Source organism: Schistosoma haematobium, chromosome 2 (assembly GCF_000699445.3).
Source record: "Schistosoma haematobium chromosome 2, whole genome shotgun sequence".
Lineage (NCBI taxonomy): Eukaryota > Metazoa > Platyhelminthes > Trematoda > Strigeidida > Schistosomatidae > Schistosoma > Schistosoma haematobium.
Window position 1 is genome coordinate 27219319 of NC_067197.1, and position 24980 is coordinate 27244298.

The 24980-nt window shown below is 30.2% G+C and overlaps 1 protein-coding gene across 1 annotated transcript in view; it reads left to right on the plus strand.

Moving 5' to 3' along the window:
• Positions 1-244: 244 nt before the first annotated feature.
• The window catches only part of MS3_00006610 (uncharacterized protein), a gene marked incomplete at both ends in the record, with an annotated part of 48334 nt that continues 23598 nt past the window's right edge, over positions 245-24980 (plus strand). Inside the window, one exon of the mRNA XM_035734166.2 lies at positions 245-1330. Coding sequence (XP_035589090.2) covers positions 245-1330 — 1086 coding nt within the window. The remainder of the gene's footprint in view (positions 1331-24980) is intronic.

The following is a 24980-nucleotide window of genomic DNA, read 5'->3' on the forward strand; positions in this document are numbered from 1 at the left end:
TGACACGTCGTCAGAATGCCACTATCAAAGAAACATGAAATTTGTAGTCCATCCATTTTTATATTCATTGATTTGGAAAACGGATGAAATGCGAACATATTAAAAATTCACAAATTTCTTGATTATTTATTTATTATCTAATAAAAAACCGTACAATTGTGTCACCGTAGATTAATAGAACAATTCTAATTCCTAGGTGAAAAAAAATCTATACGGAGAAAAAATAACAGCAACAGAAATAAATATGGGTCTTCTCCCATTACTTGATGCATCCGATGTACTAGTCCTACATTGTCCATTATGTTATTTCCACACACATTGGTTAAATCATCTAGAAATTCACTTCAACCATGAACATTCAAATGAAAATGTGGATTTTATGTTATATCAATGCTCCAAGTGTCGAAAAATTGCTTCATGTAAAACATTCCTCTATGAACATATTGATATTTGTCACAAAAGATCTAGTAAGTCTACCATCCAATCGTCTAGAACTCAATCACCAAATAATACACTATCAGATCATGAAAGTTTTAATATTCAACAGCAAAATTCACAAACCATTGAACAGTGTAACAATAACCATAATGCATCAATAGATATTATTGGTCCTAATGGGATTATTAATAATAACAGTTGTTTAACTACTAATCCCAGTCATGATGAAAAACAAATTGCCGAGGATATTAACAGTGATGAAAATGAGACCGTCAATAAAAGTGATGTTAGTGATAATAGTGATAATAATAATAATAATAATAATAATAATACTAATGATAATACTAACAAGAGTGACACTGATGAGTTTACTAACCACGATACTCCTATTATTAGTGATAGTAATGAAAATAATGAGGAAGAAGAACCAGTCCTTAATGATACTAAAAATCAATCTCCATATATTAAAATTTTATTTGTAGGCCAGTTATGTGGTAGTAATTCAGCATTGTCACCATCAACCCTATCCGCGACTGGTACAATATCAGCAAGTACCATCACCCCTACTGCTGCCACAACAACACTTCTACCATCAACATCTTTATGTGAAACATTTACAAAATCAAAACATAATTCATTACATCACTCACAAAAATTGCATAATTATCACTATTTGAGTTCAATTAAACATCAATGTTTATTTTGTGATTACACTAGTTCGGATTCTACTAAATTAGCTGAACATTATGTACAACATGGAATAAGACAGTTACAATTACCAAATACCATGCATAAATTTAAAAAATTACATAGAATTCAAGCAAAATCTGATGATAATAATAATAATAATATATCAATGAATCCTTTAACAGTTATGGACGAATTGACTAAAGTAAGTAATTTGAATAGTTATCAATATTTCTTGTTTGTCATTACTGTTAATATCATTGCCAATAGTAGAAGTAATAGTGATCAGTGGCTATAAACGTCTGATGAAATAACACAGCATTGATCATACTGAAACAGATTGGTTCACTCTTCATCCTCGTCAAAATCTTCGCTTCCGGTGTTCTTTCATATAGACCTTATCATTCTGTTGTTTTTTTATTGAATCATATTTTCAATATTTTGTTTTTCTCATTATTATGGATATTAAGATAACTTTTAGTCCTTTATCATTTTCCGAGTTGATTTTATCTCGTCTTGTTAACGTAGCATAATAACTTAGGCTAATATACATTTATTCCTGACTCTATGCTGATTTTGAAATAATGACTAACTGAATGATTAGTTTTATTATATTGTAGAAAATTACATGGATTGTGTTGTTATCAGATAGTTATACGGTAAATGCACTATTTTGGAGTACAAATTTGGTTAAAGAATAAATTCGACCGTAATTATCATCCATTTTATCACTAAAAGAATTTTTTAAAAATAAAGGTATACTTCTCACATACACGACTCACTCAAACCCACTAGATCGAACACAACGCGAATATATGGTTTACCTAAAGTTTACAAGACAGATCTTCCTCTTCGCCCAGTTTTAGATATGTATAATTCGCCTTATCATAAAACTGCAAAGTGGCTAGTTCGAATTCTATATCATGATATAGACAAATAACTACGTTTACCATATTTTAACAGTGAATTATTATTGAAAATATGATCTTGAAATGTAATTGAAATCATTCAAGTATTATTTATTATCATTATTATTTATTAAAATGATTTTATATAGTAGATAGTCAACAGTTTCACTAAAATTAACAATATTCACTGTGGACACAAAAGTTGAAAAGTAATATAATAAGTAGAATGATAATTGAAAACATTGGGTATGATGCATGATAAAGCCTATGATGTGGACTATACAGTGAAATTATAATGAATTGACATAAAATAGAGTTCTAGTGCTTCCTGATCTTCACTGGATTGGTTATCATTTGAATGTTGTCTATGAGAGAAGCTTTAGTAAATGTTCTTAAACAATTTTCATCATGGACATCACTTACAGAATCATTAGGAACACAGGATGAAATGTTTCATCTTAGCTTAACATTAGTTATCAGTGCATACATACATAGGCCATGAGATTGTAAATACTTAAAGTCAAGAAGTTTAAGAACTCAAAGAAAAATCTGTTTGGTACAACATGACTTCCAATAACTTTTTAACTAATATCAGTCTGCAGTGAAAAATATCCTTACATTTTCATTTCTGTTATTATTGTCATTATTATTGGCGATCGGTTAAAAGAGAACGGCAAATACCTATCTTCTCCCTTTTACTCATCTCTTCAACTCGATTACATATCTGTTTGATACTTGTAGATGATGATCATTTGAATTGTGTACACTTATATGCACAATACGAGTTTGTTTTGCATTTAATGGTCTTTGGAAATAATAAATAAGACTGAAATGCTTACGACTGATTACTATTAAATATTTTGGATCATATTCATATATTAATGTATGATTTTTCCATTCATTATGACATATATATATTCCTCTTCTTTGTGTCATTATAATTAACCATGTAAGTTATCTAGTCATATGTTATTAGTCTCGGTTACTTGACCAAATAATCAATGATAATGTTAAATATTAAAGTAGAAAGTAGGAAAGTATTCCTTTTCTGTAAAAAATTTAATCCTAGTATTTTAATTATTCTACGCAATTATATATATATATTAACCGATATATTATTTAATGGTTGAATTCATGAGTCCATTCAAGCTAGACCACCATGGAAAACCTGGAAACACTGAAAGGCCGTTTTGTCCTAGAATGGGACTCAGCAGACTCATAAATATCAACAAAACTCCTCTCTGATTATAATCATCATATGTTTACCAGTGACGGTCTCCAAGAGGTGAGAAGTCGTGACCAGTGGAGTTCAACCAGGTCTGTTGTGAGATAGTAACTCATTGAAAACAATGATGGACGGTGGCGCAATTTCGTGGATTGGTTGAAGTTAGAAATTAACATCGTTGAATGCCAGCTCAGTGGTCTGGAAGTTAAGTGTTCGCGAGTGCGACCGATAGGTCCTGGGTTGGAATCTCATGAGGCCGGGTTGTCGATGCGCACTGCTGAGGAGTCCCACAGTCGGACGAAACGGTCGTCCAGTGCTTCCAGGTTTTCCATTGTGATCATGAATTCAACTATCAAATTAATATAATTTCATAAATTCCAACTCATCTAAAGATATTATAATATTCATTGAGAGATAATTTTATGATGCGAGGTCAATACTCAATAATATTTGTTACGAATAAGCATTTTAGACTAGAATAAAAACATGTTCACAATATTTCTCAATTAATTTTACTTTCTTACTTCTTAATGATTAATGGTTAAAGTCGGAAAATGATTATTATTATTTTCTAAAATCTACTAGTTACTGTATTCATAATCAAAAATAATTAATACAACTTACTGTAATTTCATGTTATATTAAGGCTTTTTGTTATTGTTGATTGGTATAAGCATTCGAAAAGTTCCACTTGTAAATAATGACTATAATCGATCTAAGTAAACAATAGTCATATGTTTTCATTAATAAATAGAATCAATAAATTAAGTTTGTAGTAGTCTTACTATTAATGAATGTGACATAATTTTGTAGTCTAAAGGAATGAATGATCATGTTGATATATCACACATTTAACTGATGTATAAAATATGGTCTACGGAATTTTCAACTGATGATTTAACTGTAACATTTTTGAAGAAAAAAGATTTGAATATCACATTTTAGAAGTAATTTATATCTATTTGTTTTGTTTTGTCTAACTGTTCAAAGATTGTTCTCTTACTTGTAGGTTCACTTATCAACTTAGAATACACATGGACAATATAATCTTATTTATTGAAGATAATGGGATAATGAAGTCTTCGTATCACTATGAAGAACAATATAAGCATGTTTAAAATGCTTCTCTCTCTCTCTCTCTCTGAATGTCATTTTGGTATATGGAGGCTACCTGGTTAGGGTCTGTGTAATAACCGGAATTAGTGGTTGAAAATATAAAGTGACATGGCTCAGAATCGATCAGGGTCCTTCGTGTACATCTCATTCTTCGCTCTCAAAATATACTATCACTTTCTAGTCTTCTTATTTTAATTACTATTGTATTGATTCAATTTTTCACTACTCATCTTATCAGTTTCATCTATGTGTGCTGATATGGCATAGCAGCATATATTAACGCACATATTTACTGAATCTATGTTAATTATAATTAATTAACTGAATAGTTATTTCATTCCTAGACCAAAACTTCTCATAATTTTTCGGTAATAGCTTCTTATACTCAACCTTATGTATATGGCTATGACTATGAATCAGTGCACTCTTAAAGAATAAAGTCAGAAGGCAGAAGAACAATGTCAGGTAACACAGTCTAATAGTAGCCATTGGAAAGACTAGGTTCATATGTTATACTGTTCATTCTAGAATGTAATCATGAGGATTATACAGTTCAATAGCTAATAATTACAGCTATTAATAACACCAGTGTAATTCTCTGATTTATTCTTTACGTATATAAAGCAAACCTTCCTAACTGAAAGACATTTTTCTGGTTTCCAATTTTAACTGTAATATAACTTTTCAGGGGAATTCTATCCATCTTTATTTATTTGTTGATTGAGTAACATTACCTTCTATTTCTTCAAAATGTTATCATTTCATTGTATGAGTTACAGTTATACTTTTTTATGTTGATCTCTCATATCAACATTTTTATGTGGATTATAAACTGTATTGTTAAGGTTCAATTCTTCTGTGTTTGGTAATTTAGTTAAATTTGTCTTAAAATACTATTAAAGGGTTTGTTTTTACTTCAGAAAAAAAATTAGTTCCAGGGTATATATTTTCAACATTAATTTCTGAGTATTCAATGTAAAAAGATCATCCAAGTGTTAGATTGTTGAGCAAATCTACACGAAATATGTTATACACTAAATAAAAAAATCCTATTTCCCTGTTGTAATGTATACGTATGTGTATAAAGAGAGGAACCAAATATCACTTGACATTTTAAACATTTCACCAAATATCTACTCATTCTTTACTAAAGCCAATGCTGAGTAAAAGAAACAACTCACCATATATTGCTTTTTTTCATACCAAATATGAGGCTTCGAAGAAGTTTTGAATAGAATCTTCCTCCATTCAATACATTTTGAAACATTTCAAAAAATCTAATATCAAAGTAACTGGAAGAAGGAATGGTCTGAGTTAACTACTACTCCTTGTATAATCGTTTCTGTGTTATTTCTTCCTACTTCATATAATATTAAATCATTTAATTTTACAATCATGATACTTTAAAACTAATTTAGTGATGAAACATGATTGACAATGATTAGTAACCAGTGGTCCCTTAAATAATGTTCATTACTGAAGAGAGTATAACTTGTAACAAACTAAAGTCCTAATTCATTTTATACTAGCTGTTTGAATTTTCCTATTGATGTTTAAGACTGCAATTGATTAATCTCTTATTAGCATATGTGCATTGTGTGCGAATTGCCTCGATATTGCCTTAAATCACAAGCATTATAAGCAGAAATGGATGGACATCAACTCTGGGACGTAGGTACATCCAGCTAACGAGTCCCAAATAGGACATAACACGCGTCCTGGATTCAACTGTTAGCCACCATCTAACTCTGCTAATAAAACTAATGTCTTCTTTAAATACTCCTATATATCACATCAATCATCTACACCATACAGAAACATTATTAATACTACTCTATCATTAAAACTGAATGATTGGCATCTGTAGGTCAACTGTCGTAGATTCAATTATTTAATCACTAAACGCCTATCCCAATAACATACTTAATACAATTTTCAAAGTTCATAACTATTGTCAGTTGTTTATATGTATTTATTCATATGAAAATTATGTTACCAGTCACCATGTAGACTATATTCTTGTTATATTCCATAACGTAATGGGATAAAACTCTTTAGGACAGTGAATTAATTTTTAAATATTCAATGAAGGTTATAAAATTCAGCAAAATGTCATCATACCATTTCATCAATTATTTAGAATTGATATTTTATATCAAGTGATACTTTTTTCAGAAAAAAATTAATATACTAACAATATTTTCTATTTATTATCAGAATGGAGGTATGTGGAGTTTGTAGTAATTTTAATAGTTGAATTCATGAGTCGATTTAAGCTAGACCACCATTGAAAACCTGGAAGCACTGGAGGGATGTCTCGTCCTAGCATGGGACTCGTCATCAGTGTTCATCCATGATCCCGCCCCGTGGGATTCAAACCCAGGAGCTATCGGTCGCTCGCGCGAACGCTCAACTTCTAGACCACTGAGCTGGCATCCAACAGTGTTCATGTCTAGTAAATAGATGTGTTGTGTAACTGGTGATTTACAGGTTATTCAACAAATTCTACAGAATTTATTTATTCTTTAGTAATTACTCCCAGATGACTTAAAGATAAAACTCTTAAGTTTCTCTCTACATCAAGTGATTTGTTGAATCATCGACCGATTAATCCATGGAATATTCATTTGAATTTACATAGTGACTCTTAGAATTGATTCAGTAGTGAATATGATCGTCTGGAATGCTGTCAGAAGTGTGTGCGCAATCATCACTTCACGGTTACCAACACAGTAGAAAGACAACCCTTCTTGAGGTGCCTGAAAATGAAACTGGATTAGTAATGACATTGGAGACTTTGAAGTATAATTTCATAGACTAAGAGTTAACTATTTGAGGTTGGTGACAAATTGCTTTTTATGCCAGTAGTGCTTCACTTATAAGCTTCGTAATTTAAAAACCTTACCACGGGTGACGGAAATCCGTTAGGCATGATGAAGTGATAAAATTTTTGGAAGCACCATTTTTAACCATCTCCTTCCATTGAGAAAAAACAGCATCACTTCAGTTCCTTTTTGTTTAAAGGAAACACTTCACCGTCGTCACATCCCAGTACAGTCAGTTGTACGACTCCGCCCTTTAACCTTCAGTTTTATTGTTATAGTAAAGCCTAAAAGAATAAGAGTTTCATTCAATATGGACCCAGTGGGCCATCATGCTGGAGAAGAACGATTATTATGTCAAGGTACCAGCCACAGTCAATTGTGTATTATTTAACTTTTACTGACTATACAATTCATTAAAATATCTTGTATGAGTACTTAACAAGCTTCTGTATTTTAATTTACTTAATAATACAATGTAATGTAAAAACGGGAAATCTTTTGATGAAATACACATTTCAACAACGTTTATATGTCCAATTAAATTTGATCATTGTGACCTTTAATCAAAATTCAAGTCATCCACTTTTTTTTGCCAATAAAAATGAATTGTATTGTCTACCTTTTCATTTATAAAAAAAAACATTTGGTCACATATATATTATGCTATGTTGATGTTTATGTCATCATTCCCCTTGGGATGATTATGTTTATTAAACATTCATGAACTACTCTTCATTCACTTATCCTTCTAACCCTTTCTTTATCTGTAAAAAGAATACTTCTCCTTCATCGAGTTTCAATTGTTTTCATTGAAACGTTTGTGTGCACCCATGTTTGTATATTTGAGAGCTTTGTAATAATTAACCTTTTTCATTATAAATATCAATATATACTTTATCTATCTATCCATCTATCTTTCTTGTTAACTCATTCACTCTAACTTTTCTACACTTTTTGTTTGCTTCATTTTATCTGTTGTCCTACTAATCATTACTTTTCTTTTCTTGTTCTTCTATACTCAGCATGAGGTCTCAGTTGAAAAACTTGAGTTTTGAAAATGACAAAAGAAGTATTTAAAAGATATTTTTGGATAAAATAGACTTGATTAATATAGTCAATCGATTTGTTTGCCCAATCAGTTTTTCATCATTTTCTATCTTAGAAAATTATGTATATACATATATATATAGAGAGAGATTGTAATGATGTGAAATTTAAACCTAAATACACACGTGTTTAAGTCTATCTTAGACCATATACATCAACTTAAGAGCAGAAATGTGTTTTTGGCATATATTTACATATACTTTATGTATATACATACATATATTTATATATATACATACACATACCAAACTATCTCATTTATATGTATTCAGTCAACAATCTGTCAGTCATGCAGTCAAGCCATCACTCTTTTACTCATTCATCTAATCACATTTCTTTGTAATATCAATCTGTTGTGTAACACATCAATGTGAGTGGTTTAACCTGTGAGTTGTATCTGTCCATTTATTATGATTCATCATCTATTGAAGTGATTAAGCTTTTAAGTGAGTTTGACAAAATGAAGTAAAAAAAATCGTATTTTAAAAACTCTTTCCTCATGTTATGTCATAATGTGATTAGTATCTTTGTCGTTGTTTGTATGTGTTGATATGTAAGAAAGGTTATTTGATTTATGTTGATTTTTGTTGTGATTAGATTATTTTCATGAGTTCGAGTATAGAGAGTAATGGCCCTGACCTTTCTTTTAACGAAAGGAATGATAGACAGGTTGACTGGGGTGATTTTTGTTTGCTTGAAAAGAAACTAACTTAAGAACAACGTTTTGTTTGGTGTGAATTAGACTTAATATAATTTCAATGCAGTATTTTGTATTAAAATATCATTCACTTGAGAAACCGTTCATATATCTTTTAAGCTTACCGAAAAAAGACAGTCATACACAGCCCTTTGATTAATTATTCGGAAGATTGTTTGTAAAACAAGTGAATGAAATAAATCATTGAGAAACTTATAAATTACACTTTTCCGATATAAGATTTCATGCTATTTGGCACTCGTCAGTAAGGTGTATCTTCAGTCTTTAAGGAACTTATACTTCTCGATGTATTTGAAACTGGATCACTTAGTTTCACAGCCTAAGACCTCACTACTGGATTAATCAGGCTGTTACTAACCTCTTGTAGGAATGAGATATTTACACTTGTGATTGACAGTTGTCAGGCCTAACTATAAGTTGAGTATGTTGTATTCAACCGGTTATCATTGAATTAATATAGTAGATACAATAATGAAACATTTAATTATCTTTTTTTAAAATATATGCCCTGGTACGGCCGAGAGTGGGGAGAGTCCGCTATCCCTCTCGAAATGCTCTCACATGGCCATGCGTATGCAGCCACTGTCAGGGAAGTCCTACTTACTGCCTTCTCGCGGTGGGGTGCTGCTTACAAAATTGAGATGATGAAAAGTGAATGTTCGACGCTCTAAGTGGGTTGGTGGACATGAAGGATCCACCTAGGGGAGTTGGAAAACTTTGATTCCAAACCAATCGTGCATATGGGCTCCAGTATCCTGAGGGAACGGATGGCGTATGAACCCATTATTGTTCATCGACTACCATGAGACTGCATCTACTGCCTGGTGGGTTAGACCTTCATGTCGAAGGCTTTGGATGTGGCCCCCCAAAGAAAACTACCTGCTTCGGTTTGGGCACCTGGGCAGTATCACAGCCCTCACACACATCAGTGATAACTGCTACTGGCCTCATTATTATTGTGTGGCGCATATGTATTTGGTGCCCCCTTCTACCAATATTTATGTGTTCAAATAAATAAATAAATAAAAGCACGAAAAATATGCTAGTGATTAGTCATTATTCAAGGGAAACAGTGACGAGTATGTAATCCAGTATCAATTTCGAAGACATACGAATGTTGTAAAATTATCTTTCAGAATCTATGTAGAATTCATAAATTGATAAATTTAGTGGAATATGATTGATGTGACGTCTGAAAGTCTCTCCTCTATTCTTGAATTAAAATAAGACAGCAAAATATTTAACCGTTTAGTAGGTGGAAAATAGCTTGTTAAATGTATGTCTTTACAGTGAAGGTTTCATTCCTAAGAAATCATTAATAATAATTTTGAAATAAACACATATATATACTCTGTAATTTGTATAAGGTTCACTCAACTGTCTGTAAAAATGTTTCGTCTGATGTGTATTAAAATGATATAGGCTTACACACAATCCGATTCTCATTTATTTCAAAAGTAGAATTCAAGGTTATAAATATCATTTCTCAACCAATGAAAAGTGATTTAATTATAGATGTTGTTTTCATTGTACTCAAAGTTGTCATATGATATACCTCGTTTTTTCTAATCTAATAATCTTTTTAGGTTATAAATAGAATAAATTGTTAATGCAATAATTTATTGGTTTGGTATAGATATTACATTTTTAAAATGTGTAGTTATTCGATCACATTTATTTGTAAGTAAACTGGTGTCGGTGTCCATTGATCTGATTGGTGTGACTGAAAAGCGTTTGTTGTTGATCTGAATATTATCATAATTCCAGAGAAGGTGATTTCACAATGAAAGCAGTTTATTGTTAAGTTTAGAATTCTCTGTATCCTTTTAATATCGAATTATATTGAAATGTTGTTGTACTAATAAATGGTCATTACATGCTATTTGGAAAATAATTACTGATAATTATCGGTATTGATGGAAGTTGTCAACAATTTCTTAGAAGCCAAGATTATATTGAAAATACTTCGACTAATCAAAGTCCTTTAGAAACTTTCAAAAAGGATTGTAGGAAACAAAGAACTATGTTTTCATGATCCTAATTGGATAATTATCAATGTTACGACTAATTTTACCATGCCTGTCAGACACTCCTGAAATTTCAAAATTGCATATGATCCTATAGATACCCTAGTCTTCTGCACAAAAATTAACCTTTGAAATAGAGCTCCTTCCATACTTCCTACCTTATTTTTACCTGTTTGAAGTTGATTAATGGAATATTTCTAATGATTAGTAGGTGATTAGCAGGTCAGAGTCTAAGCAATGAATTTCAAGACTCATTAAAAATTTACCATTTAGATGGTAAACAGTCGAATACAAATTGAATTCAAACACTAAGCAAATCGTAAATAATCATGAAATGAATAGTTTTTTGTCTTTATTTTTTTTAACGTATTACTTATGTACATTTGAACGTTGGTCATCATGTGAGCATTAGGAATAAATTAGCCGTTTACCATAAAAATAAAACACACTATTTTTCAAACTGATCGAGCTACATTCACGTATATTGATTGTTTAAATCCTCCTATTGACTTTTAAGAAATGCAATTTATCAGAGTCTTTTGGCATATGTACATCTTACGCGAATTGCCACGATATTGCCATTAAGTTACAAGTATTTTAGGCAGAGATAAATAGTGTCTGACAGTGGAATCTAGGACTCTAATTTCGTCCTATTTGGGACTCATCAATCGGATGTACCTGCTAGAAATTCAGATATCAGCTTTATTCATAATAAGGGATTTAGAGTCTGTGTACAACCGAAATTCAAGTAGAAAAGATGTTCTTTAAATATTTTAGAATTAGTTCTTAAATTTTTAAGACTGTCTGCATAATTGTTGTAGCAATATGTTACAAATAACTAAGATCAGCTACGTAGAAAGTGAACTGATTATTACTGACTTATTTGGACGGACTGCTTGCATTATGAGATATCAATTACTAGAATTCAACTCAGTGGTTTACAGGTAGCCTTCTTGTCTTGAGACTTGAACTACCTTAATTTGATCTTTGGAGGAATTTCGAGAAGCCATAAAAAGAAAACGAAGTATTTGTCTAGTAATGAATTGTTTACAATAATTATCCTCTTAAGATTAGTTTCTGATGAAAACTATATTGCTCTTATTTAATTTTTTAGAAAATTATCAACTCATCATCTGATATCAAAAATGAGTTTACCTTTTACTTGGTATTTAAATTAAATAAAACGAACTAAACTTTACATAGTGAACTTTATCAAAATACTTCTTTCTATCATCATATTTGATTCAGTTGAATAATTTTCTCTGGAATACTGTATACACATTGAAAATCAAATGGTTCCAAGGAATTCGATGTATGATTAACATTTTTTCAGTTGATCATTGTCTTTTAATGTATACCAATAAAATTCAATACTTACCTCCCTTCATGTATCCTACGTATCACAAGTACCTTAGGGAATAGTTGATATAGTGGATACACAAATCTACGAATTGATGGATTGACTATTCTTCACAGGTATATCCAATAAATAACTCCTAAACAGGATGAAACTGACGTCCTGAATTCCATAGCCAACCATAATCTAAAAATACTGTTAAAAAATTATACTGTTTATCTTTATTAAAGCATATTTAATAGACCTGAATATCCCTACTTATTATGAGTTGATATCAGATACAAAACAAATGTGCCTCATTGGTTACAGAATATCTTTTTCTTTGAAATTCAGAACTTTTAAAATGAGCATGATTCTTGCTCTATACTGGGGTCTGGAGAAGACGATGTTACCACTCAGGATTAGGTTGAATCTCATTTGTTGATGTTCATGTCTGGTTCCAATTCCCGACGCAGTGTGCTCTTTGGTCTTTCACTTTTCCATTTCCCTTCAGGATTCCAAGTTAGCGCTTGTATCATGATGCAGTTTGACAATTTCCTAAATGTGTGTCCTATCCACTCCCAGCGTCTTTTCCTGATTTCCTTATCAGTTGGAGGCTCTTTTGTTCTCTCCCAAAGTAGGTTGTTCCTGATGATATCTGTCCAACCGGCATTGAGTATTACGTAAACAACTGCTTATAAACACCTGAACATTTTTTATGATGGTTGTAGTAGTTCTGGGAGTTTCAGCTCCGTACAGTTGAACTGTCTTGACGTTCGTATTAAAGGTTTTGACTTTGATATTGATTGACAGTTGTTTGGAGTTCCATGTTTTCTTCAACTGTAGGAATGCTGCCCTTACTTTTCCAATCTTTACCTTTAAGTCTGCATCTATCTATTAATTCATAATTAGTTACACAATATTTTTCGTATTCATAACATTATACAAGTTGTGACGAAAAAGTAACATCTTGTTCACTAATACATCTTGTGAATGAGTTACTTTATATCATGGACTGATTTTTTGAAAATTACAAAACAGTGGACATTTGTTTTCTCTTAGTTTAAGATTACTCACTAGTACATAACATTATTGTGAAAGATATTTAATCTACAACTTTCAAGCAGCACAATACTTTTTTTCATTGGTTGCCTAACTGAACTCAGTAGATGATGTAAATTAACTTCATATTGAAAAATCTTCTAGTCTACATCATAAATTGACCTTAATTAGACAAAGAATGTAAACCAGAAAGTAGTAAACAGTTCATTCACTCTAGTATGAGGTATCTTAGCGATGCGTGTTCATGACCACACTAGGGGTCAAATTCAGGAGCTACATGTGTACTCCATTATTAAGTTACCATGTTATTCTCACCTCTTTAAGCTTCATGTATTACATTATCATACATTATGGTAAATTCATTTCGAGACTAGTCATTAATTAGTGATTAGTTTATTAAACATCTCTGAAACAAACATAATTATTAAGATACAATAGATTAAAAAATTGTTTTCATTTAGATTTAATAAATGAACATGAACATTCAATAATCTACTAACTACATACAATGTTGTAAAGACAATTTGTAATTAAAAAATTCTCGGAATACGTCATAGTAATAATAACCTGGAATAATGAATAAGATGCAATGAGTTGATCAACAAACCTGAGACCAAATACATTCATACAATTAGAGAGAGACCATTTGGTTTTGAACTCCCCTTTCACGCACACACACGTACAGATCAAAGTGAATGTACCTAAATGATTGACAAATGTTAATAGAACAAAATTAAAAATATATGAGAAATACTGGATTAAAATTAAACGTCAATGAAATATTAAGATAAGTTGACATATGTCAAATATAAATAGGAGAAAACAATTAAGAAACAGCATTGAAACAACAGAAAAATAGTCTTGTTCAATTATATAGTGCATATATACACACACATACACATATAGATAAAAAAATCAAATTGTATGATTAAATGAAGGAAGTTTATTTTTAATTAGCTTAATACATCTATCAATTCACATGTTCTTTGTAATATAATCTGACATCATTGTTTATACGTAAACTAGACCAGACTAAACGACAGAGAGAAAGAGAGATAGATGATATGATTTTCAAATTCATGATTCAATTATCACTTGTCAGCTAAAATATAAATCAAATTTAGTGAATATAACAATTTATTTCGAAAGAAGAATAAAGAGCAGTTGTCATAGAAGAGAACACAGAGATCAATTCTTTCATTTTCTCCTCCTTCGTTAAGTGAAATGTTTTTTATAACAAATCAACTGATTACTTTCATTGTTATTGTCGTCATTGCTAATCACTTCCTTTGAGAAAAAAGTACACAATGGAAAGTTGAATAGTTTCTTTGTATTAGAATAACCTACAACAACTTGTTGTGTTCGTTCTTTTTTGTGTGGTTATTATTCTTGTGTTATGTATAATGTGTATGTATAATGTTATTATGATATTTAATCAGTTTCCGACCCCCCCCCCACACACTTGAAATTATTATAATAATACTTGTCTATGTGTCTAATTAGTTAACAGCTCCATCACCACCACCATCATCATCATCATCAACAACAACAAACAAACAATGATAACAATGAAAAGCATTGTTTTTCAAAGAATAACAAAGTCAATGCAAGACAAACAACAAATAAAGGAAGGAAGGAAAAAAATACACAAAATGAAAACGAGAATTGACCTATTTCATAAACCATGAAATTTGATATAATGACAACATAGAAATGATTTTTACCTTAGTAACGATCAATCTACTTATTTATTTACCTGTTTTCTGTTGTTGTTTTTCAATTTTTGTCATCATATTTGTTCAATACTTGTGCGTATAGATGTATAGGAAAGTGCATAAACAAGTGAGTAATACGTACTTTAAGTCATGATTATGTTACTTAAAGTATTTATTTATTCAGTGAAGTGAATTCAAGTCGTCGTTTTGATTTAGAAAAAAACATATATACATGTTTTTTTTTAAAATATATCTAACAAGAGTAAATTCTGTTCAATTTATACGACATATTAGGACTAATTCATTTCTACAATATTTCATACTAGGACGAAACGACCGTCCATTGGTTCCATGTTTTCACTGGTAGTTTAGCTTAGACCGACCAGTGAATTCAACTGTTAAAATACTACGATCTTCATAAATTCTCATACTGGTGATAGTCTTGTGTACATTAGCGACTAGTGTCAAGATGGATTTCCTGGAATTCTAGTGAGAAGCTGTGATCTGTGGAGTTCAATCCGTGTTGGATGGAAATAGTTATCCACTTCAGATAATAGATGAAGAGTTGCACAAGATCATAGATCTTTTGGTTTTATTTAAATACATATATATATACCTTATGCTTTACATCAAAATCTATTTTGAATAATTGTCAATTTACTCTTGTTTCAAAATTAAGTGATTCCATAATGAATTCATTCTAGTATATAATGTCTATGACTTTATTATCAATCATTGTTCACTGAGAATCAAACTTTCAGTCTTGATAATCAGGATCATTTGGGTCATGAATAACTCAGCTGTGATAAATTTAATTAGGATTATTTTCCGAAAGAACACAAATGATCTTAAAATTATAATTCCGTCATGATGTATAGTACCAATTTGAATGATGTCTAGTATTGTTTAAAACATTATTCCATTTAATTAGTATTTATTTTTTACAATTACTTTTCGTTTCCAACTATAATAATGAAGGTATCCATTTTGAATTTGCTAAACACCATAAACATTGTGTGTATTGTGATCAATTAAAGATATTCATTTATATCATGACATCAACTGACAAACTCAACTCATACACGCTGTTTAAATTAAAATGAGTCAACCATTAGTTAATTGAAACATTTAACTTATAAGTTCGAATTGTTCCCTATCTATATTTATATATGTAGTTGTTTCTAACATCGTTAATTCTCATTCAATCGCATACATACACATATACCTATTCTGTCTCAAAGTTGAGCATGTGTACTTGGTAGATATATTATGCAACAATATGAATATCAAAATTCTTGTATTTTTAATACTTGAATAAATATTATCACTTCATAACTTCTTGTGAATTTTGAACTCGTATAAGTAAATACACTGATCAGTTCAATTGTTTATTTTTATTACTGTACCATTTTTTCCATGAAAATGATTCAGTTTCAAATCTTTTATTTTAAACATTTCTTAATTGACTATGGGCTACTTTTTCATACCTTTGTTTCTTATGTTATATGTTCCTATTTTGTGAGTAAACATAAAACTTGGATGAGTTTATCTGAGCATTTTATCAGACAAGAAAATCTGGATGATCATAGACAAACGCACACATATCAACAAATAGAATTTGTTTATCAACTGACGGTGAAAACACAAGGAGTACGACACGTACACAACAACAAAATTACATAAATATATCAGTTTAGATTCATTTTTCAGTTATTTCTCATCTCGAGTAGACTAGACTGAGTTAAGTAACTTTTCGGAATGACAGTTTCAAGACAAGTGTTATAAATTCCATGGTAAATTTCATTTGCGAAGTGAAAAAAACTTAGGGAAAATATTCATGATTGGTATATTTTATGTGGTACATGTCAACGTAACTCACTCACGATTAGTATAGTTGTCAATCAAATTAGTGAAACTATATTTTAAATATTTACACTTAATTTCTTACATTAAGTACAGTTTTTAGTAACTAATTTTTATCGGTCACGTAAAACTGCTATAATTCACAGATTCTATCTTACTTCTCTTATTGACAGTGTTACTATTGAGATGTATTGATATATGAGCCTTTCATTATTATTATTATTTAAATGAGTTTAACATAAGGAGTAAAAACAAATGAATAATAACCGCAAATAAATAAGTTAAAATGTAAGACTGAATTTGTTCTAAGTAAGCTTTCTGTAATTATTTCAAATGGCTGTAAATGCAACGAAAGATGTAACAGTAGAAAATATTTACTTTAAATTTGTCCAAAAAGTTAGCATTATTTTCTTTATCCCAAGTTGTGAGATTTCATGCAACTGGTCAATCAATCTGATTGGTTGACTCAATATGGAAGTTATTACACAATGGAAATAGAATAGACCAATAATAAATAAGAATTCTTTCAATGTTAAGTTTTTTTTGCTTAAATTCTTTTTTATTAAATAGATGTGTGTACAGTAGTTTGTTTATTATATCAGCTTATCTTTTGTCTTCTATGACAAGTTTATTGTTTCCAGCGAAAAAACGTACCTAAATGGAAATTCAATTGTAAATCAAATTACAATCCAATCAAACAACTAACCAATTCTAATATAAAGACGTACACACATATATCAGCCTAATTACATATGTACATCAGTATGCAATCAACATTATGTATTAAAATAAGTTGACATATCATAAGCAGTAGTAATCTCATCCCAATCATATATTTTCCTATTTTAAAAATATATGTCATGTAATATCAAGAAATTTCCCACAACCATCTCAACATCATGTTAGGATAATATACTGATGGTAGTAACTTTATTTTCGGTAATTTAGATCAAAAATATATGTTTATGACTAAAAACAAAACTGAATCATTTCAGTAAGTGATTTAAGCGTTGTTTTAAGTAATACATATCAGAAGAGAATGTAATGTTTCATAGGACGAACAAAAAATAAAGAAAATTAAAATAGTTCAGTTGGTAAACAATAAATCATTTTATATCTATGAATATATATGTGTATTTTGTGACAGTCAAATACTGATCGTGTGAAACAAATAATAATAAACATATTTATTTTTCCCGTGAATTATTATAATAAAATTCATGGTTGTTTTTCTTGTTCGTAGCTTTATTTTGTTCTTTCCTCTTCCATTCTCTCCTTAGGGTTTTTTTGATTCCCTTAATTTATTATTCTCAAGTAAATATACACATGTGCATATGTTTATAAGTGTTGTTGTTAATAGTGGTGGTCTTTTGTTTTATATGGGTTTATTTCATCGTCAGTTCCCGTCTATTCACAATTTGACTTTATGACATTTGTCATGAATATTGTTCTATTTCATGTAGGTAATTCTATTTTGTTCTTCCTCTAATGTAGCTTCGTTTTCACATTCTTCTTCTTTTTTTCTCTATTTCTTCAGCTTACTCGATGTTGTCAACTGATAAACATTCTGTGTAGCAAAAAATCGTTTTAATAGATATCTATTACATTTTGAGAAAACTATTTCAGTAGTTGAAATCATGAATCAATTGAAGCTAGACAAACATCGAAAACCTGGAAGCACTGAACGGCCGTCTCGTCCCAGTATGGGATTCTCCAGCAGTGCGCATCCACGGTACCGCCCTTCCCTCAAGAGATTCGAACCCAGCACATATCAGTTTCGCACGCGAGCGCCTAATCATTAGGTCACTGAGCCAATTGGCATCCAACGGTGTTATTGTCTAACTTCAACCAATCCACGAAATTGCGCCAACGTACACCATTATCTTCAGTGAGCTGTTATCTCACAACAGAGGCGGGATCGTGGGTGAGCACTGCTGAGGAGTCCCATACTAGGACGAAATGGCCGTCCAGTGCTTCCAGGTTTTCCATGGTGGTCTAGCTTCAATTGAATCATGGTTTCAACCATTGAAACTGCTAAAATCTCCACAAAACCCCTCCTGATAAAAAATATTTCTCAAACTGGTTTTATTGAGGATAAATCCAAGGTTCAATTTTTAGAGATGTTAATTTTCTACATTTTTTTCCATCCAAGTTTTAGTTATTTCTCCTTGCTAAATTTCGTTAAAGGTTGTTGTTTTCTTTAACTAAAATCTTCAATAATTATTTAATGTCAAATCATTTTCCTGTAAAGTTGCTCTTTTTTTCTACAAGGTGAAACCATGAGATTAATTTGTTCTGATTAATGTGTAATAATAATTTTTTTGGCAAATTATTGCAAACTTGTTAACTTGTAAACTAATCTGAGATTTTTAGGCTGTATTCTTTATGTATTTTTGTGATCATGGTTCTAGATGAATTTAACAAATTCTTAGAGATAACCTATCATCTGTGAAGTAATTTAAGTGTGAAGTCAGTTAGTAAGTTCTCTATCAAATTATGTATAAAAACACATTTTAATAACAATGTGTCTTGTTAATTATGGAGTTGATCTAGTGTTAAATTGTAAATAACAACTGTCCAGTATTCTATTGTTTTCAATATTTCACCAATAAATGTCAGTTCAAATGTGTTTTTATTTCTTCATGAGTGACTTTATAATTTCTTTCAACATTTGAAATTAATCAAAAAAAGAAATACTGGTGGGGATTACAGGTATGAAGTAGAATGTGAATAATCCTTTCAAATTATCTGTCACTGTCACCTGTCATAGAAACTTTTTTTCTCTACTTTGTTGTTAAGATTATGATGATGACGAGGAAAAATATCTGTAGTGAGTCATGATAAACTAAGAACAGAATGATGACATCTTAACTTTTTCAATCTTTTATGTATGTTTTCTTTTTTCATATATCCCTTCCCCGTTCGCCTTGGATTTCTCGCTTTATTCTCACTATCATCTATTTAGATGATCTAATAGAAATTTGTTTTTACATTGTTTTCATTGTCTATTTTAAAATGAGCCTGTCAATCATTATCCTGTTGACCGGATTTCAGTTTTTATTCGTTTGTGTTGACGAAGACAATACATAACACCAACAACACTCCCAATAATAATAATACTGCTAGTATTAGTTGTAATATGTAAAGATGAAGAAGAATGTACATGAATGTAACAGTATTAATATGAAATGTCAAGAAGTTTGATTTAATCTTAAAAGGCTAGTTAACCTACATGAAATGAATGATTAACTAAAGAATATATTAATGGATAGAAAGTAGGAAATCAAATGTTCTATGAGAAATTATTTTTAGTGCTTTAGTATTTAAGATTAAGGATTTGAACGTGTCTTACAAAAATAATAATGGCAATACAAATAGTTTTTTGTATTGGTAAGATTTTCTATGAATTTTACACTGAACGTAAGTGTTAACTACTCCTATATATCCTCAAGTTGATATGATCTAGTCATTTGATGTTGAATTTGTTTGGCAATGTTACTGATGAGTTTAACTCGAATTAGTCAACTAATGTTTCAACTATATACTATTTATATTACTTGATCACATTTAGTTGGTTAATGTCATTCTGTTAAATACTTGTTACTGATCGTTACGTCCAATTTTGACAGGTGTACCCAATGTGGTCATCAGTTTCCTCAAGATTAGGAATACACTTCGATAACGAGTACCAAATAGCATGAAATCCAGGTCTAAGATTTTCTGTCAACTACCTTCAGCCAATTAATATCTCACCATAGTACGCACGAAGTCGACTCACTCAAATTAATGGGTATATTGTGATTTGTTTCATAAAATTCCGTTTACATCAAAGGACTAGACAAGCGTGAAATTGGTCACCCTTCATGATGCTTAATAGTATGATATAGGCAAAGTTTCCAAGACACTATATAGAATAACAACATCTTCAAGACTACAGAAAAAATATGGTTGATGAATGTCAATATTCACAAAACCTAGATGTCTGACAGCTTAATAAATATAAAATGCATTATTTTTACATAAATTTCAATCTTGTCCACCTTTAAGCCAACACAATATTCAGTGGTAAACTTCTTGTTATTCAAAATTATAATAAAGTAGTGTTAAGTCACTTAGACTAGTGGCCACATTGCGACTTGGTCGACAGGATTCGATCTGCACCAAGAGGGACCTGACATACATTACATTGATCAACACCTAGTGATCAATCAATTGTAAATGCATCTCAGTCCTGCAGGAGGTCGGTCGCGGCCCGGATAGCTCAGTGGTAACGTCTCTGACTGTGAAGCTGAGTAACACGGGGTCGAATCCTTCAGGGAGCACCAGTTCCCTCAAGATTACAGGTACACCTTGCTGACGGGCGAAAATAGCACGAAACCCGGGTCCAGGATTTCGTGTTGACTACCTCCAACTACCATCTTATATTTGACACTGTACATAATTGATTATTTTTTCTAAAGTAAGTAAATATTTTCTCATTATTATTAAATCTACATGCTAACGCAAAAACTCATATCATCCAAGAATTCAATGAAACTATTTCATCTTAACATAAAGAACTTTACAGTAGTGATCGTACACCAAGAATGATATACTTTCTATCTAAAATACAGACCATTTAACCCAACAGTAAGTATGGTACATTTAGACTGTTCTTCTCTAAACAGACATCATCAATAAAATTTGCTGTTGTTGATAGAGTAGTTGACAAAATAATTTCATAATAAATAAATGAATAGAGGAAAACAAACTAATTTCTCTTTCAATAATCATCATAAATAGATGAATATAAATATTAATAATAACGGTTGCTATTAGGCAACTCCCTAAAATATATGTATATATGAAGTTTTATCTTCCAATAGTACAACCATTTCTCTCCCTTGTTTTACCTTTTTGTTTAATGTTAAACTCTATACATTACATGTTGTATCGTTATTCCGTTCCATATGGAACAGAAATTTAGATAAATATGTGTGTATTCAAACAGACAGTTAACAGTCATTAATAAGTCATACTGACAGTATTAGTTAATATAGATATTACTAGTAATATTATCATTATTACTCGGTAGTGGTAGCTACAATGATGGCTAGTTAGTCAGCAAGACATTAATGTATATATACATAGAATCTGATTTGTATTTGTAACTATGATATATACATATGCGTACACGTGTAAGTATATGGCAGGAGATAATAGGAAGTAAATCCATAATTACCGGGACGAGAATAAACTTAGAAGTTAGAAAAAATATGAATGAATGAATAGTTATAGTTACAAATGATTTTTTGTAGTTAATTGTTTGCCAATTATTAGATAGTTAGAAGACTGGTATATGGATAGAATATATATTCAGTTACCTCTGTGCATATAGCTGCCTAGTATATCTGTTTATATATGACAAGGAATGTCAGTATCAAGGGAACAAATAATAAATATCTAGAGAAATGTTTATCGTGAACCAATTATCTTTCATGGGAATAGAGTACAAACTGACCAAAGTGATATAAAGACAAGAATAGGGGGAAAAAATTTATACGTTTAATGCCAATATTAATATTAGAATATATGATAAGAATGGACTACCATTTTAATTTAGTTCTTCTAAGATAAGTACATCTTTTAAATGGAATAACAGTAAAATATTAGTGTATGAACAGGACAATTTGATCGGTTTGTTGTTAGCCTGTCAATTCAATCAATTTTAATAGTCAGGTCATCTAAACAGTTTTCAACTCTTAGTTCGTCATCTAAATTCAAGTACATTATCTAGGAGTGAGGGTCCTATATAGTAGGTTGTTACTGAGCAAAACTCATAGTTTAATATAAGAGCTGGCCGACAGCACATACCTCACGTTAAAAAATAGCCGTTTAAATCTAAATATATCAGAATTCATGATTTAGACTAGATAATTTCCTACCAACCTAAAAAACCCACTGATCCGTCTTTTTTTAGTAACTATCCCTTACTTTCAATGAAATAAAATTGAAGGTATATGAATGGTGTAACTGACATATTGAAATGTACTAGATTGGAAGTGTACAATCGAGATAACTTTCATTCATCACTCTTGAGGAAGGGAGAGAAACTCATACAAAATTCTCATTTTGAAACTTACTGCTATATCCAATAAATTTATTAAATATAACGAAATTTGTTGGTCACACATTATAAAATCTCACAATACTATCCCTTTAGAAGTTAAACATGAAACCGATTATATATTTTAAGTATCTTAATATGTAATAAAGCATTTAATGATTTATAACAATTCAGTTATTGATGATATACAATTTAATTCATTCAAAAATAATATTGTGTAATTATTAAATCGAATTATTTGTAGTGGATTTCATATAGGTTGAATGTACTTCTTAATAAAAACTAATTTCAACTGTGAAATAAAGTCGGTTTTATTCTCCTTGGGAATATAATTCATTAAATTCTGATTTAGTTATTTAAATGTGTCTTGTTCTCTGTGAAACTTTCAATCCTTCAGTTTGATCTTGTATATTTTTACATGTTACTGATAAGTAACTTGATAGACATCGAATTCTGATGGAAGTTACTTCCAGGTTTTCATAGATTATATCATATCATATCCTATGTATCATTGACGTTTAATCTGATCTGATTCCACACTGTTTTAACAATCTCACATTTAGTAACTAAATAAAACTGAGAATCGAATTAACGGTTATTACAAGACAGTATTCATCAGCGATTAAATTTAGCTTGTATATCATTCAAAAATTTAGAGATCACTGGAGGAGTGTTTCTATCCAGTATGATATTCTTCAGTAGTACATGCAAATTACGTCGTCAAAGATTGAAAAGAGAACTTGTACCGATTATTCAGTGACAAATTAACCATTAAATCCCAGGGTTAAATTATGACTAATTTTTGCTAATAAAAAGTGACTGATGTATATTATTTAATTATTTTTCCTTAATTCATTAATCTATTATATATATATATCCTTTTTTATTTATTTACCTAATTCTTCTAATTCCTTGTCAATTCTATTAGGTTACATTGAATTTTATTGAACATTTAAGGTTAACTAGATCAAGTTCATTAGTTCACAATCATTATTATTATTGTTATTATTATTATCATTATTATTAATGATTGATTGACATTTTATAATTAAATTCAATAGATAAATTAGATTAATAATTATTAGTATACAATTTGAATAATTTCCATTGAAAAATTGAGATCACTTTAATTAGGATAGTTATTTTCTTGTATCTATCTATTTCATTGATACATTATAATGATTCAAGACGATACTCTTTTGTGTTAGATATTACATTGATGATGAATAATTATTTCTATAGTTTATTGATAATCTTTACTGAATCACTCATTTGTAGTATCTGACACATTTTCATGGTAAAACAAGATCATACACATGAATAATTGATGTGAGAAACACTTAATTTAATCTATCAATGTATTTCAATATTTGGTAACAGAAATGTTACTGTCATTTGATTAGTAAGGTTAAGTTTTATAGATCAATAGTTCATATTCATTTATGTATCCAGTCCCTTTTTAGCCTTATTTACACACTAAATTACTGTGGATATACTTTAATTTGATAGATTGTTTCGATATTTATACAATCATTGTATGAATGTGTCATATCTAAGCAGTAAAGGAAAAAGTAAACTGATAATAAGGCTTAAGAAAATTTTAAATCAAATGAATGTCTATACGAATATTCATCAAAATTTGAATGAGCATTTTGTCAAAAAAAATTGAGGCCCAGATATATATAGAAAGTATTATATATAAAATTACACTTGTTATTCAAATCATTTCAAAGTTTCTCCTAGCAATCTAACCTGATGTTCCTCACGGATATGATTCAACATAATGTTACATTTTAGAAAGTTTTCCATTATAAACTATAATTTAAACGTTTAATACATATATGAAT